The 17,494-nt window shown below is 34.1% G+C and overlaps 2 protein-coding genes across 2 annotated transcripts; one reads left to right on the plus strand and one right to left on the minus strand.

The window, feature by feature from the left end:
- Nucleotides 1-105: 105 nt before the first annotated feature.
- Nucleotides 106-2,043, plus strand: LOC125580013. The gene is made up of 3 exons (XM_048743943.1): nt 106-275; nt 336-1,272; nt 1,321-2,043. The coding sequence occupies exons 1-3, from the start codon at nt 106-108 to the stop codon at nt 2,041-2,043; spliced, it is 1,830 nt and encodes a 609-aa protein (XP_048599900.1).
- Nucleotides 2,044-12,476: 10,433 nt separating this feature from the next.
- LOC106386385 (AP2-like ethylene-responsive transcription factor PLT1) lies at nt 12,477-15,890 on the minus strand. The gene is made up of 9 exons (XM_013826237.3): nt 15,351-15,890; nt 14,846-15,272; nt 14,647-14,729; nt 14,501-14,509; nt 14,312-14,400; nt 14,157-14,230; nt 14,005-14,055; nt 13,826-13,902; nt 12,477-13,575 (listed from the first exon to the last, which is right to left on the minus strand). Exons 1-9 carry the CDS (start codon nt 15,466-15,468, stop codon nt 12,800-12,802), a joined length of 1,704 nt encoding a protein of 567 aa, XP_013681691.2. The 5' UTR covers nt 15,469-15,890; the 3' UTR covers nt 12,477-12,799.
- Between the last annotated feature and the right edge of the window lie 1,604 nt (nt 15,891-17,494).

A 17,494-nucleotide genomic window follows, 5' to 3' on the forward strand; every position in this document is an offset into this window, starting at 1 on the left:
AGAGTGATTCAGTCTACAGTGATGAGCATGATATAAGCAACATAGGCAGTGGAGGTGATGATACAAACAACAAGAGAGAGAGAGTTAAAGGCTCTACAAGACAAGATGGATATGCTTCTCTTGGATAGAGCTAAACAAGAGAAGGTGAACTTTGTTGGTGAGCAGAAACAAGAAGGGATTGCTGTGCTTAATGAAGTTGATGGTCTAGAAGGTCAAGAAGAGCTTTGTTTTGTGAATGCTAATGGGACATGGTACAAGAAGGAGCCTAACTTTCAGTACAACAACTACCAACAAAAGCCCTTCTACAACAACCAACAAGGTGGTTACCAAGCTAGACAAAATTACTCTCAAGGTCTCCCCTCCAAAGAAAATCAGTCTACACAAGGCCAAGACGGATCTTCTACCTCTGCTCCACAAGAGAGTAGCACTGATGCAATGTTGAAACAGATCTTGGAGTCCCAAACTAGAAGTGAGAAGCACATTGGATATGAGCTGAAGAACCTTCACACCAAAGTTGATGGAAGCTACAATGACCTCAACAACAAGTTCCTACAACTCTCCTCTCACTTCAGGGCTTTGGAGAATCAGTTTTTCTCTATGCCTTCAACCTCCAAGAGCCCAATGGGATCTCTACCAGGAAAATCAGAGCAGAATCCCAAAGAGTATTGCAATGTTATCCTCTCAACTACTTCTGAGATTGAGTTGAGTGATCATGAGAAAGAGAAAGATCAGATTGAAAGACTCATGTATGGAACAGAAGTTGTTGCCAAGGCTGAAGCACAGATTGTTGAGAAGGTTGAACATAAGATTGTGGGATGGGTTGAGATACAAACTGTAAAGAAGGTTGAGAGAAAGGTTTTGCAACCAGTTAGACACAAAAATGAGAAACTGGTTATTGGGAAAGCTGTCACGCAATTGAAGGAGGTTCAGCTAGAAGAAGCTCCTGTGGTTGAGCAATCACCTTATGACAAGCTCCCATTTCCACAAAGATTCCTCACTAAAGCTCAAAAGAAGGTGATCTCCAAGTTCAGAAAAGACATGGGAGATGTAGGAGTCAAGCTTCCACAGATATCAAATATGCATGATGCTCATGTCCAAATGATGCTCATCAAGGACATTCTAGCTCACAAAGAAGAAGTAGGAGAGCTCCTAAACATCTCTACTATGCAGCTTGATCCACCAGTCACACCAAAGTCTATTCCAAAACTAGAAACCCAAGGGAAATTCACCTTGTCTTGCTCCCTTAGTAAGTTTACACTTGATGATGCTCTTGTTGATTCTGGTGCAAGTGTGAATGTGATATCAATGGAGATGGTGAAGAGTCTTGGGATTGAGAACATGGAGCCAAACACATCTTCAATCATGTTTGGAGACTCTTCTTCAACAACTTCATTAGGTTTAATCAAAGACTACCCTATGAAGATTAGAGACTGCATCATCCCTATTGATCTCACTGTTTTGAAGATGGCAACTGAGAAGAGAGTCTCATTGATCCTTGGCACACCATTTCTCACAACAGTAGGAGCTTGCATTGACTTTGCCAACAAGAAGGTAACATTCCTCAATGTGAACAAAGCTGTCTCCTACCCAATCAAGTCTCCAATGATGAATTTTGAGTATTGTGGAACCATCACTTGTGGAGAACCTTCCATTGAAAAGATCAAGGATGAAATGGTTGTTAGTAGAAAAGAATATCTTGATGGAGAGTCCTCTAAAGAGATGTGTGATGAGCACTTGGAAAGTGCTACAAAGGAAGAGGTGAGTAGAGCCACAAAGGCTGCTCATGGCAAGAAGAAGATGATGAAAGAACCTCACCCTTCACCTCTTGATATGATGCCACACGCTCTCACTCTTCACCCAATGAAGTTCAAGGATGGAGCTATTGAGTACAAGATCAAATGCAAGGGAAAGTCTACACCATTCTCAAGTGCAAAGGCCATCATCACTCCACATCTCCAAGATGATCCAATCAAGCTTCAAGAGCTTCTCTCTCAAGTCCTCACCATCAGTCTTGAAGGTGGGAAAGATCCTCCTCTTCATTAGCCAATTGGAAGGAAAGTCAAGCTAGAGACTTAAAACAAGCTCACTTGGGAGGAAGTCCCATGGTATCCTTTGTATATATTTCTATATATCTTTTTCTTGCTTTAGTGTGTTTGAATAAGCTTAGGGACAAGTTTGGGGGAATTCTCAAAAATTTCCAACGGTCATGTAAGTGTGTCGAAAATTCCAAGGTGACAACAAGTCCTCCCTCTTCATTTCCCTTCTCTCGTGACAGCCAACTTCAAGTAAGTGCATTCTACCTTTGTAAATACTTAGTTATCATGTTTATGTCTTTCCCTTAGATCTCTCCTTTGAGCTTATTCTCACACAAGGGACTATGTGAAGTAAGTTTGAGGGAGAGTCTACTATCTCACATTGTGTTTTGTTTTGTCTACTTGTCACTGAGTCTCATGCATTCCATTGTGCATATTTATTTGCATAGAAAACCCACAAAAATTGAAATTTTTTGAAAATCATAAAAAGAAGCATTTAGTTGCATCATTTGCATCTTTAGGATTGAGTCTAGAAGCATTTAGATTGCATTCATGCATAGGGAGAAACCTTGTAAAGAACACATGTCTAGAACTCAATTTGATATCCTAGGTAAACATATCAAGTAGCTTAAGCATCTCTTGAAAAAGCTTGTAAGCTTCGAGCCTTGAAAACTCTTCTTGAAACATGTTGCTTGCTTGATGATTGACATTGTTCTTGAAACCAACTCCAAATGAACTAAGGCTTAATGAACTTAATCTCTATTGCATATGGGCATTTGCATACTTGATCATGGATATCATACACATTTGGGTTATCTTTCTCTCCTTGTACCAATCTTTGTTAACCCAAATGGCACTCTCATACCCATTAACCCTCACCATTCTTTGAAGCCAACATTAATTTGCTTGAGTGAGGTCTTTTATTGATAGCATGTCATGTGCAAAATCTTGAGAGTATTAGGAGCGACAATGGGGTTGTTCTCATCTTTGGCTAGCATTGGGACTTCATTTGAGTTAGCCTCTAGGATGGTTTTTGGGTTTGTGAGCTTAAATTCTTTTGATCCTGGGAATGAGAGAGATTGAGCGAAAGAGATGAACCAAAAAGAGTGTTTAAAGTAAGAAACCCCTAGGGACAAAGAAAGTTAGAAAGGAAAAGCTCTAAAGTATCAATAGAACCCCCTCCCAAAAAAAAAAAGGGGAATCAAAGAAACAATAGTTGAGTGGGGGAAAAGAAAAGAAGAGAGCTAAGTCTAAAAGTGTAAATTCAAAAGAACAAGTCCCTAGTTGGTTAAATCAAAGGAAAGAAAGGAGAGTTCAATGGGTGAGAGATGAAAGAGGGAGTATTTTGGGTTTGGGAAAGAAAGAAAAGAATGGTAGAACTTAGAGCTACTTAGGAAATGGGTAGAATGATGAGAACAAGCATTGTATACATGAATTGCTCCTTTCTTTGATAAATTTTGCATAATGATCTTGTTCCTATTTTTGAGTGTGAGTCACTAAAAATAATGCAATTGAAACCCATTTTTCTTCACATTAGACCATATTCTCTCACCAAGCCAAATGATTGAGATCAAATATCCATTTGCAAGAATTCACCTTGTGTGTGTGTGTGTGAATGAATGTGAGAGTTGGCTAAGGAACTTGTTGGATGAATGTGAGAGTTGGCTAAGGAACTTGTTGGTTGAATGGCAATGTAACTTGTGTAGAGACAAAAGATTCTTGATAGGCCTTGAGAAGCTAGAGTGCACTAAGAAAGTTGCTCATGCTATTTGCTATGTTTTCTTTGGGATGTTACATTGAAGGTTAGAAAGGGTGTCTTTTGGTTATGAGCTCCCATTTTCAAACTTTTCTTCTAATTGACCTTGAAAATTTACTTGTGGACAAGTAAAGTTCTAGTTTGGGGGAGTTGATATCTTGTGTATTTGCATAGTTTTAGCAATCTTTTTTGTTCTTAATTTGTCCATTTAGATGCATTTAGAGTAGATTTAGGTGCATTGCATATACATTTGTCTCTATTAGGTGATGGAGATGCTATTTGGTGAGTTTGGAACCTTTGGAGATGGTTTAGAGACAAAAATTGTGATTTTGGTTCATAAGACGAGTTCCCAACTATCCCAGCGGCCAAATGCAGCGGCCAGCCAAACCGCTGGGAAAATGCACACGCCCCTGCCCCATATGTACTTGTTGCAGCGGCCTGAAGACGCATGTCGAAAACCAGCTGCGACACTTAGAAAAATCTGCACTTCTGTTTTTACCAACTTTTTACCCAAATTATCTTGGGTCAATCCATGCTTGTTGGGTCGACCCAGCTCGTTTTTAGGCCACTATAAATACTTTTTAGACCTAATTTTAGGGGATATCTTGTTTTCTATCTAATAAAAAGCCACTTTTGGGTGAAAGATCTAATCTTGATCATATTCTCTTGTGTTTGCTTGATTACTTTGATCATTAATCATGTTTAGACTTAGATCAACTAACGATTTAGTGTCTACCATGATAATGAGTGAGTACTCATCTTTGGATTCATGAGTTAGGATGATTAGGATGATTAAGTGATGATCTAGAATGTTTAGAGTAGATTAATATGTTTTCTTGCTTGATTGAGTGATCTTAATGCTAATCTAGAGCTGACCAATTTGGATTAGCTATCTAGACATTTAATTGCCCGGGAGGTGTTCGATGAAATGTCTGAGCCAACTCAACATGCTCTTAGCTTACCCTACCAAAGGCATTTGATGTTAGGGGAGCTTAGAAAGTTGAATGATCTGTGCTTAATGATTGCTTGATTGACACAAACCAAAGGCATTTGATGTTTGATCAATGAGAGTAAATGAGCTTTTGTCTTGACAAAGAACTAGTTTAGAATTGTTATCTAGACTTAGGGAAAGATGTTGATTGAAACCTTGCCGTTTTAGATTGAATCTTAATCATTTGACATCAAATTCCTATACCCATGTGTCCTCCTTTATCCATTTGCTTGAAAGTTGCTAGTTAGTTGTGTTAGAACCTTGTTAGCTTGATTGAATCACCTCATCACTTTGATTGCATTTACCTTAAGTTTGAACCTGAATTCTCTCTGCATTAAAACTCTTAGAAATGCATTGACATCTTAAATGCTACATAATTTGAATTAGGACCCTTGAAAAGTCCATTTCAGTTTACTTGACTTCCAATTTAAAACCAATTGACGATAAGTGAATTAACCCTAACCATTTATATATTACTCACTACAAGAAATAAGGGTAGTAATAGCGGACGAAAAACGCTATGAGTCATGAATAATAGCGCTTCTTTGTCCGCTCTGACAGCGCCCGTTATAATAGGTCCGACACTTTTGATAGCGGATTTTTCGAATGCTATAGTTTAATAAACAACAATAGCAAATGTTTCGTGTTATTAATTTGTTTTTAATTATCCGAAAATTTATTAAAAATAATTATGAACCCAGACTAAATTAAAATAAAAAATAAAAAACTACACCTAAACATAATTCGTAATTAAATAATTCATAATTAAAAATGAAATTTTATTTATTAATCAAGATCAGTATACAATAATTGGTTTACAATTAATAATCAGTTCATTTCATAACATTGGTTTACACACAAACCCGGTTTATTAAACTAACCATGTCTAAACCAAACCTAATAAACCAACCAATACTAAACCTAATCTACGCCACTTTGTTGTCGCCTTCCTCTTCCATCTTCTTCGTCTTCCCTCCTTACGTCTCTGTCTTCTCTCTCTTTCTCTTTTTCTTCTTCTTGCTCGGCTCATCTACACCAGCACATCTTCTTCATATCCGGCTTCTTCCTATAACAAGAACAAATAAATCAAAAATCAAATTAATTTCAAAATCTAAAACTTAAACTCCAAACTTTTAAACAAATCAGAAACTGATCACATTGAAATTCAGATCCTAAACAGCTCAAATTAATTTCGAATTGTCTTAAACTTAACAGTATCAATTGAAATAAGATCAATCATAAACAGAAACAGATTAATCAATCTTCTCAAACCCAAACAGAAACAGATAACACAGATTCTACACAAGCAAACACAGATCTGATTTTTCTGCAAGAATATGATAACTCTAAACTCAGAAAGTTTCAGACTGTTTACCCTTCCATTGGAAGAAGCTTAACACCGGACGACGAACGGACGATGCTCAAGCCTCTGTGTGAGCCTCGCGCTCTGGTTCAGTTTCAGTGATGAGAGAAAGAAGAAAATTTTTGAGAAGGAGTCGACCATAATCATCATAGAGAAGACGAGATCTTTACTTTTGAGAAGGAGCCGATATGCATCGCTTACTTTCTCTCTCTCTCTCTCAAACACGAGATCTGCTCAAATCTCGGAAAATAATTTTAAAAAAATTAATGAACAATTAATCTCAGTCCCTGATTCCTTATCATCCAAGGGTGCAAAATGGTGATCCATGCCAAACCAATAGAAAAAAGTGTGAGGATAGATAAAAGATTGATTTTGGGCCTTTGATTCTGAATCAATCAATGACTCAAACGAAAAACAGAATAAAATTATCTTTTTTGTATGTATAATTATTATAAAATTATTGAAAGTTTGAAATTTATATTATGTATGTGGAAAATTTATGTATATATGATATTAAATGTTTGAAAATAGTATTCGGGGTTAAGATGAATAGTGTTAAAATTTAGATTTAAGTTTAAAGATAAATGGTTTAAAATGTTGAATGGTTCAATATTTAGAAGATTAACTAAAACTTTTATTTCATTAAGAAATTAAGTTATACATTTACATTTATAAAAATAATGATATAAGATTAATAATATTATTATTTTTCACTTTGTAGATAAATTTTAAATTGAAGTAAAAGTAATGATGTAAGAATAATAAAATTAAGTGAGTTTAGGGTTTGGAACATAGTGTTTTGGGTTTAGATTTAGAGTTGTGTATATGGTTTGAGTTTTAGAGTAGACTTGGAGATTAAGTTTAAAAATTATATTATAAGTTTGAAAAGATTAGATTTATGACTTAGTATGTAGGGTTTAAATTTGGGGTTTAAAGTATTAGATTTAGTGTATAGATTTAAAATTTAATGTTTGAGGTTTAAAATAGAAATTTGAGATTAAATTTATAAATTATTAAATCTTGTGTTTAAGTTTAAGATTAAATTTTTTAAAATTTATGTTTAGGGGTTTAAACCCTATAATTGTGTATATATATATCATTTTTTTAGGGTTTGAGATTTATAATGAAATTTGAGGATAAAATTTTAAAAGATTAGACTTTTAGTCTTTGGGGTTTGGAGTTTACACTCTAATAAAACACAAATAAATAATAAAATACCATATGTTTTTCATTAAAGATCCAAAACAAACAAGGATTTGAGATAACTAGTATGACAATATTTCTAAGTACATTTTTTGATGGCTAACTCTACATTCAACTTCTTAAGAGCTGTCTACGTTAACATTTAATCTCAAACTCTAATCTCTGCTCCCATGTCATCTTCTCCAACCAAGCTTATCATATTCTTCAACATTAAAACTCAGATCACTCATACGGACTATCATCCTCAATAATGAGCTTCACCATTTAAATTTTCACGAGCTCCTCTGCCTCGTGTTCTGCTTCTAACTCCGTCCTGTACCTGTCTCAATGCCGCGGCATCTCCGACTCATCTCCAACTCATGGACTCATGGACTCATGGTGTGACCTTATCCAAGACCGCGGCTTTCACAACCTTCTCCTCTCTTCTTGATTCTCTCTTGATGTCCCCCTTCTAGGTGTAGTTATCATCTTCCTGTGAACAAAACCAAGACCACCAAACATTCAGACCCAACAGAATAATAGTAACTAGTACCAAACAGCTCCGAAAGAAGACCAACCTTGTCTTAAGAGCAAGTTTTCAACGCATCTGAGTCATTTTAATCAGTCTTTGTCTGATCTTGTGTTGTAATAACTTAGGCCAATACAACTACCACGCACCCACAACCAAAAGAAACATAATAAGACCTCCACTCTTGTTGCATCAATATATGTACACGATGAACTCACTTACCAAGTTATTGTCAATGGTTTCAAGGGCTTTCTCGTAGTTCCTAGGCAGCTTCACCCTCTCCCACAAGTTCTTAGGCATGTGGGCTCTCTCTATAGTCTTCATAGACAAATAAAAAACACCTTTTTTTTTGCAAACACAGAGACAAAATTCATAAGAAAAGGTTTCACACAAGGATAGTAAATTAGATATATTACAAAGCAAAACTTCAGCAATCTAGAGATATATGTGTTTAATTCCTGTACAGATCTTTGAGCTTCTTCTGAGTAAAATCTCTGCAAATTGAGATGATAAAGATTTCAACTTTCAAATCGAGAATATGTTGTTAGAGATAGAGACTGATGTAACACCTGCTACGGATGACGACGAATTTGAGGGGAGATGAATCTGGAAGTGACAAAGGATGGAAATGAGTTAGTGTCAGTGTGAGCGAGCTTCATTTTCCGATGTTGTTGGATCGGAATAGGGCTTCAGATAGTGGTGGTCGCGACTCCGGTGAAAACGGAGACCGGTGAAGACGGATCTGAAAAGCGATGGTGGTGGAGGTGGTGACGAGCGATGGTGGATTGGAGAGATTGCGATGGTAGTGGTGGTGACGAGCGACGGCGTTACCGTCACTGCTACTTCGTCTCCTCCTCCTCCTCCTCCACTAATACTCTTCAATCTCAATTTGAGAAGAACCCAAATCACATTAGCAACACTGGTTCACATTACAAAAAATTACTGAAAGTAGACAATGAAGCTAACCTTATTGAAACTTAATTCCAGAGAACTATTGGGATTTTGTGAGAAAAATGAAGAAAAAAAGAGTTTAGGCAGCCAAAAATTTTTATTTTCCCGCTGATAACAAATATAGCGTTTTAAATTGACAAACGCTATAAAAAAAGTAAGTGTTGGTATACAATAGCAGGAATGCTAAAAACGTTATACTACAATGCTATTAATACCCACATTTTCTGTAGCGGCTCATGTAGCAGTTAAACTCCCGATGTGGAGCTTATATTCTCACACATCCATCTTCAAAATTATTTCACTCATCTTGTTTAACATCGAGTATCTTTCCTCTGTTTAAAAGGATTAAACTTTCACAAGATTTTACTGTTCAATGGAGCCGTAAGCTTCGGAGGATTCATATAAAACCCATGAGTATTAACTGCTATGATAATTAAGAACTATACAATCAGGCAAGAAGAGAGAGGAAAAACTGGAACTCTTTAACCAAATTTTGATTTTGAAGTATCGTGAAGAAAAAAGATTTTTTTCCCTTTTTGAACAAGATGAGGTGGGAAGATTTGAAGATGAAGCAAAGAAAGGTCACAGAAAGTGAGAAAAACTTATTTAAATCGAAACGAAAAAATGGAAAAAGAAAAAAGAGATTTGCTTGAGATTTCAGACTGTTGTTGGTGACGTGTTTGCTGTAATTCAAAATATTCTAATTATGGCTTCGAATGGTATGCAAATAAAAAAAAACGCAGATCAAACAGAATAAATACAGATCAAACTAGTTAAATTAATTTATTGAATTAGCTTATTTGATCGAATGCTTAAATATTTAAATAAAAATAATATACAAACAATTATAATTATTATTTTAATAAATACAATGAAAATCTAAACATTACATAAAAAATAAATATAATTATAATATACAATAAGATTAAAAAAATTAATAAAATATTTGCCCACGATGTATTTGCAATAATTTCTCTAATGTTTGCTATAAAAAATTTTTGTTTTATTTTTATTTTTTTACGTATCATTTGGTTAAATCATAGAAATAACGTTGTCAATCTTTGTATGTGTTTTTCTATCAGAAAATTTTATTAGAAGTTCTAATTAAATTTTATAATAAAATTATGTAATTCAATTATCGTTGTCACCCCTCTTTTTTAACATGCATATCATATCTTGGGAAGTTACAAAGATGTAAAAATACATACATATGTTATTATATATTTGTTGGTAACATATACTTTTCTTTTATTGAATAATACTATACACAAAATCCAACTTAATGATAATTAATATCAACAATATAAATAAAATAAATATAGTTATATATTTAGATGATACAAATAATATTTATGTAAAACACACAAATATTTTTTATACTATTTAATTAATAAATTTCGTAAATAAGTTATTGTATAAAAAAAATAAAATATTAAACTATATTTTAAATAAATATTTTTTTATTTTAAAGTGAATGAATAATTTAAAAAAAAAATAATTTAAACAATTAATAAAAAAAGAGAGAGAGATAAAAATAAAATCTACATGCATGTGATTGGTCCTCAGTATGGTTTCATCATCTATTTTCTTTTCTCTGCCGATCAAAAAATTAACACTAGTATTAATTTACATCCAGTTCATTTATTATTTTATAATTTAATTTTGTTCTGTATTTAAAACTTTAAATGGGAAATAAAATGTAGTTCAATCTGTATTACAAATGTATTGCATTTAATCTACATATGTATTGTATCCCATTCAAAGCCTATGATTCGATAAGATATCTGTTTCAATTCAAACTAAAAAATCTGGATATTAGTAATATTACGAATCAAAACAAATGCTAATATTCAATATCCGTAGGACACAAAGCAAATCAAAAATATTAATTATTTTAAGAACAAATATCCAGTATGATCTGTTATATACATATCGGTAATTTATAATTTTGTTACTTATAAAATTTATTATATTAGTTACTAGAGTTTTAAAAAGTATATGAATTTTTAGTTTTGTAATAACATATTATTTTATATTATTTTAAAAATGTTATTTTATATTATTATTTCCCTTTTTTGAACAAGATGGAGATGGAAGATTTGAAGATGAAGCAAAGAAAGGTCAGACAAAGTGAGAGAAATTTATTTAAATGGAAAAAAAAAAAGATTTGCTTAGATTTCAGACAGTTTTTTTTTTCAACAAACGGCTATTCTATTACTCAAACATGAGGTGGTCTGGATAACCAGACCGGAATAGAACAACCAATAAAACAAAGAGATCTATAAAAAGATCGAGCATTCCTAGCTAAAGAATCAACAATTTCATTATGTATTCCTGGCACGTAGGTGATCTTGAAATCCGAATAACACATGAGGATAATTTCAGACTGTTGTTGGTGACATGTTTGCTGTTATTATCATCACATATAGTCCTTTTATAGGGTTGGACAAAATATTTGTAATTATGATTCGATTCGTTATTCATTTCGATTCGAACCAAAAAATCTAGATATCAGTAACATTACGAATCAAAACAAATGCTACTATTCAATATTTGTAGGAAACAAAGTAAATCACAAATACTAATATTTTTAAGAACGGATATTCGGTCCGATCCTTTATATACATATTGGTTACTTATAATATTGTTTATAAAATTATTATATTAGTTACTAGAGTTTTAAAAATATATGAATTTTTATTTTTGTAATAAAATATTATTGTTTTAGATTTTTTATTTATTTTAAAATTTTTTATTTTATCTGTATGGATCGAATCTGATATCCAATTAAAACTATAAAATTTTCTGAATATCCAGAACATTTAATATCCACATAGCTACAAATCGAATCGGATCAGATATTTGATTACTCAAACAAATAATCCGGATATTCGATCCGTGACCACCCCTACTTTTTTTTTTTTTTAAATATTGTTGTTGATATGTCTCTTTCACACTTTTACAGTTTTAGACAAGAAATAAACATTCTCTGAGTCTACATTTTGTTCTGTTATCATCCTTTGTGTCGTTAAGAATTTATAACAAACAAAAAAATTTACTAGTGTTATTTTTTTGACCCAAATGTGAGTTTTATGACTTTATTAAATAATTATTTTACCAACCAGAGAAGAGAAAATATGTACAGTCTCTCACGATCTTCTCTGAGTGTTTTGGTTAGAAGATGGAACAACCTAACAATAAATAGTATATATAGACAGCCAGTCACATATTGAGATACTCATTTATTTTCCCTATATGATATACACATTTGAATTTCTTATTTCATTAAGGTTGCTTCATTACAGTCGATGTAAAATTTATTGTTGGTATATCTCAATACTGAAAATGAATTGGATGTAATTTACTATGTAAAAATCTCTTCCGTCTTCTATATTGCCAACTATGTTTATGATGAAAATTTACGATTTGTAAAATTAACAAACAAGTCATTAGTGACTTAGTCGATCAACAAAGACATGCGTAAATTATGTTGAGTTAGTGGAGAAAGTTTAAGAATTCTACAAACTGAAAAGAGCCAATACATACAACACCAAAAAAATTAAACAAATCGTTAATGCATGGATCAAACTTCACTCGCTCTACAAAAGAGCAAAACAAAACAAAACTAATTATTGACTTTTTTGTCGACTCGTTTTGGTTGGACAATATAATAAGAACTAGAGGAAATATAGATATAAATAAATGAACTACAAGTTTGGAAATTAGTCAAAAGGGTTAGCCTTAAACAAAAATTGGGTACTCTTAAACTTAACTGAGTACCCATAAAACCCTAACCCTCAAGAACCATTTAACCAGTGTCTGAGAATCAACACCTTCGCCGTAAATTTTAAATGAACCAGTTGCGTTACCTAAATTCTTCTACCAAAAGTCCCTTCTAATATAACTTCCAAGACTAGGAAATAAAAACAGAATAACGATAAAATAGTTACTAATACAGACCTATTTCCTTGTGCCGCAAGAAACAGATCCATTTTTACTCATTCCACATAGTGAAAACACCACCAGGATTCGACCCCTGAACAGGCTCACCAGTCCAACCACCGTACTCTCCTGTGCTATCACTCGGAGGCATATCGTAGTCTGTTTTAACAGTTTGAAACTCCTCGGTAGATCCAACGGTGGAGCTCGACCCAATACCAATGCCGTGGTTCCCAAGAAACGCTGCAGCGTTGTAGCTACCGTTAGATCCTCCATTGTTATTGTCAACGATTGAGGTAGAGACAAGACCATGAAGCAAAGCCGGATTGCTTTGAAGATAAGCGTTATAGAGCTGCTGCGAGTTCTGACTCGATTGTTGCTGCAAGTAATTGTTGGTTTGTTGGTGAAGATGAAGCTGCGTCTGGATATAGCTATGGTGATTAAAGGAGGAAGCATCATGAGCATTGGTATTATAGTGAGAGATGTCATTGTTCTGTAGAGATAGAAAAGGCTCCAATGGTTGTTGAATGCTTAGAGGGTAAGGTTGAAGCTGAAGCCTTGATGAGCTGGAGCCAGAGCCTCCTGAGCTCGAGCCACCACCATATTGGAAACTTGAACCAAGGGCTATCATCTCCGCCTCGCGTTTCCTTGAAGACTCAAGAGCCTGAGCTTCTTTGAGCCGCTTAGCCGCGCCTCCTCCTATGGGAAGAGTGCTGCTCTCTAGGATGGCTTTCACGTCGTACCGGTTGATCTCGAAGTTGGTCACTGCGTTGAGTCCTCTGAACTTTATCGCGGCTATATCATAAGCTTCTGCTGCTTCTTCCTCAGTGCCTGAACAAAACAAACCATATCGTTAGATACGTAAAATTATGGTTTGAAGAAACTTCTATTAAACATGGTGATTCTAAAGGTTTTTAACTAAAATAAAATAATATAATATATATATGGAGGTTACTTGAAATTCACTTTGATTTTGTAGGGTCTAGATGGTTGGAAACGATTCTTGTGTGGTTGGTTTTTTTTTTTTTTTTTTTTTTTTTTTTTACCAAACAAAGTTAAGATAAAATAACAAAGTACTTACTAAAAGTTCCCAAGTAGAGGTCTTTGTTTCCGGCGACTCGGCCGATCCTTGCTTGCCATCTTCCATGTTGGTGATGCCTATATATATATATGAAAAAATAAACATGTTTAGTACATATTTGTGTGGTGAATTGACGTAGAAAAGGATAAATATATGTGTGACTATCTATAAAATTAAACCTTGTAACTCCTCGATACATCGAAGCGCCTCGTGAGAATCCACTACTTTTCCTGTGAATAGAGAAAAACAATATGTAAATGTGTCATTCGAATAGAGAAATTTTAGATTTGTATATTATAACCAAGGTCTCAATGAAGATACAACAAGACACCTTCTAATAGCCGCCACGAACTCTTGTCTCGTCATGTGCTTCATTTCCTCTACTTCTTTCTCGTAGTTAGTTATCTGATATAAAGAATCAAACATTAAAAATATACATAACTAATAATTTCGAAATTATCGCAAGAAAACATATGAACTAGCTACCGGGAAATTAGTAGTAGTCGAGGGACCCCAGTACTTAAGTGCGGCTAGATCATATGATCTTGCTGCTTTATCTTCTTTGTCATACCCACCTATATCAAGAAGTAGATTTAATTTAGTTCCTTAACCTAAAGTATATATAATGATCAATCCACGAGAATGACAGAGAAGAATCCAGTTCGATGAACTCACCCAAGTAAACTAGATTGTGTGTTGAATCCCCAACATTTTACGTAGAAAGAACAAAGAATGAAGAAAATATATACACATAGTTAGTATATATGAGCCAAATCAAAACTAAAATACAGAACCTAAATAAGTGAAAGTAAATTACTTACCTTGTCTTCCTTTCCTAGACTGGCCTTCTCTTCTACAACTATTATCCCACAGGTGAGCTTCATATCGACCGGTCCATCGATGCCTAAATATAATTGAAATAAAACCATACGTATACATTTCATCATCAAAATCCGATTTAAAATCACAAAAAGAATATTTAAAGAATCAATTAATTGAGACATGCGTCACGTATATAACCTTGTGACACCACGATAGATCGAGGTTCGTTGTCCGAAAGTATCCAAAGCACGTCTAGGCGTGGCCGTCTCAACAACGGCTAGTGCACCACCGCTAGTGTTATCGCCGGTGGCCTCCGACGGCGAAGCTTTGGCTGCGGCGTTATTACCACCGGTGGTCCCCATGGACAAAGTCAATGACTGTAGATTGTGAGCACTCTCTTGAAGCTCATAGCTATTGTTAGGAGTGTTAGAGTCACAAGCTACGACGACGTCGTTTGATTGGACGCTAGGCATCAAGCTGTTGGTATGGAAGTAGTAGTCTGAGTCGTTGTAAGCTACGAGGTGGTCGGTTTGGTTTTCGTCTGGTTTGCTCACACCGAGAAAATCAGCCACCTTGGGAACCTCTCCTCCTTCTCCTCCGCCGTGTGGATTGATCATATTCCACTCTACGAACATATTATTTGTTTAGCACATCAATATACAAATGGAGAATAAGTATATATATATATATATAGAGATGTTACCTTGTGTATGGAAAGGGTTGTCCATATGGTCGCTGACCAGGCCAAGGTTGTATTCGTGAGGAGGCAAAGAAGACTGGTTTGGTGGAAGGGGAAAGCCAAGCCAGTTGTTTGAATTCATTTTCCGTTTTTGAGTCAAATCTGTTTGTTTTGTGTTTGGGTTAATCAATCACTTTATTGCAGCTACCCACTTTGGTATAATCAATATACCAAGCTCTACGCCAATCAAAGAAGAAAAGAAGACTCAACAATCAAGGATTGGGGAAAGAGAAATAAATGATCAAGACTACTTTCCAAAGATTGGAGAATATGTATATGTAGGTCAAGATCTTCTTCTGCTTTATATATTGGCGAAGTCTCTCTCTCTCTCTCTTTAAAATCTGGAAACTCTGATACTTTTAGGGTTTTAACAAAAAAAAGAAGATATTTGTGAGAGATGAATACAGAGGAAGGCCATAGAAGGTTTGAGAGACCCGTTTAATTAAATGGATTTTATCTCATTAGAATATTATTGTAAGAGTTGATATATAATATGTATGGCTTTGAGAAAAAAATAATAATACGGTATCCCTTTCATGTGATTATTTGTTTTATAGTTCTTATATGACCATTACGACCTGTTAAGGGTCCGATTGGTAATTACACTAGTTTTAAAATTTTTGCTGTAGAAAAAAATATGTAGATTTTTTGCTGTAACTTTAGATTTTAGTGCTGTAGAATTTTATGGAAAGCACTAAAAAATTGTTTTGCATATTTGGCTTTGCAGAGCACTTGTACAGCTGTAGGTTATTTCAAGAACTGTGGTTTCAAAAAAAAATTTAAAGCTTGATTGCTCTGAATTTGGTGCTGTAGAAATAAAGAGGGCTGTGGATAGCACCTACATCAACTACCGATCACCCCCTAAGTATCAAGACAGCATTTTACAATGCACACACTCGTATTTAATTTGTATCTGAATTATGATGCGGTGACGAAACTTACACTCATTATGTTAAAACAGCGTTATCTAAAAATATTTCTTCCCTTCGACACTTTTTACTAGAATTCGTAACCTTACTAAATATACTAAAACTAAACATATTAGTGCGTGTTTAGGTCATAAATTTTGGCAATTGTAAGAATAAGTGTCTGTGACAAAAAAAAATACATTACAATTAGAAACCCACATATATTTTGAAACAGTTAAATTTGTTCTTTTGAGCCTTGAAAGTTGAAACTGTTAAACTTTCAAGGATAATTTTATCGAAACGAATATAGTGAGAGTATGTAGTAATGGATATTTGCAATGAAAACATCGTAACGAGGTCTGGCACGTAACGGTTTTGTATAAATAGTATACTCTATATATGCATGCATATAATCTCATACATTTATATATATTAAAATATCAACATATACATTTTGTGTTATGCAAATTTGGTTTTAAACAAAAATTGTATGCATCTGCGTGGCTTACTATTATAACATCTCTATCTCTCTCTCTTAAAATACATCAAAAGTATAATGAGAGATATCTCAGTTTCATGTATAGTAAGACAAAACCCAAGATTCTAACCGGAAAATTCCAACCCTAAGAGGCAAACTAAATTTCATTGTACAATAAAATAACTAATGCTATAAAGTTTTCTAAAAGCAGATTTAAGTCTATATTTCCAATTCTCCATCTCTCTCTCTCTCTCTCTCTAAATCCCCACTAGGATTATGGGAACTCACGTCCTCGTTTAATGCGATTCATGACTCCTCAGAGCCCAGCATTCCCACACTCTGCAAATTACCTCTTAGTCTTAATTACCATTTGACCAATCTGTTTAAATGTACATCTACGTATATAACTAAACATACATGCATACATTCACGTATAAATCAAAGATAATTTATACAATACAGCAAATGGGTTACTGTAAAGAGGCGATAAATATTGTAGATCCCCGAATTCTCTCTTATGCATGTGTACGTTCATGAAATAATATAAAAGCAAACTTATTTATATTTAAATCACATATGGAAAGAGAGAGAGTTAACGTGAAATTTCGTTCAAATAAAGAAACTTGCAGAAGAGATGTACAAGATAAAATATCTTCGTCTAATTGTTAATAGTAAGTAGTATGAAGTAAATTAAAATATCGTGAAATTGGTGGGGGCGGGGG

This window comes from Brassica napus, chromosome C1 (assembly GCF_020379485.1).
Source record: "Brassica napus cultivar Da-Ae chromosome C1, Da-Ae, whole genome shotgun sequence".
NCBI classification, from domain to species: Eukaryota; Viridiplantae; Streptophyta; class Magnoliopsida; order Brassicales; family Brassicaceae; genus Brassica; species Brassica napus.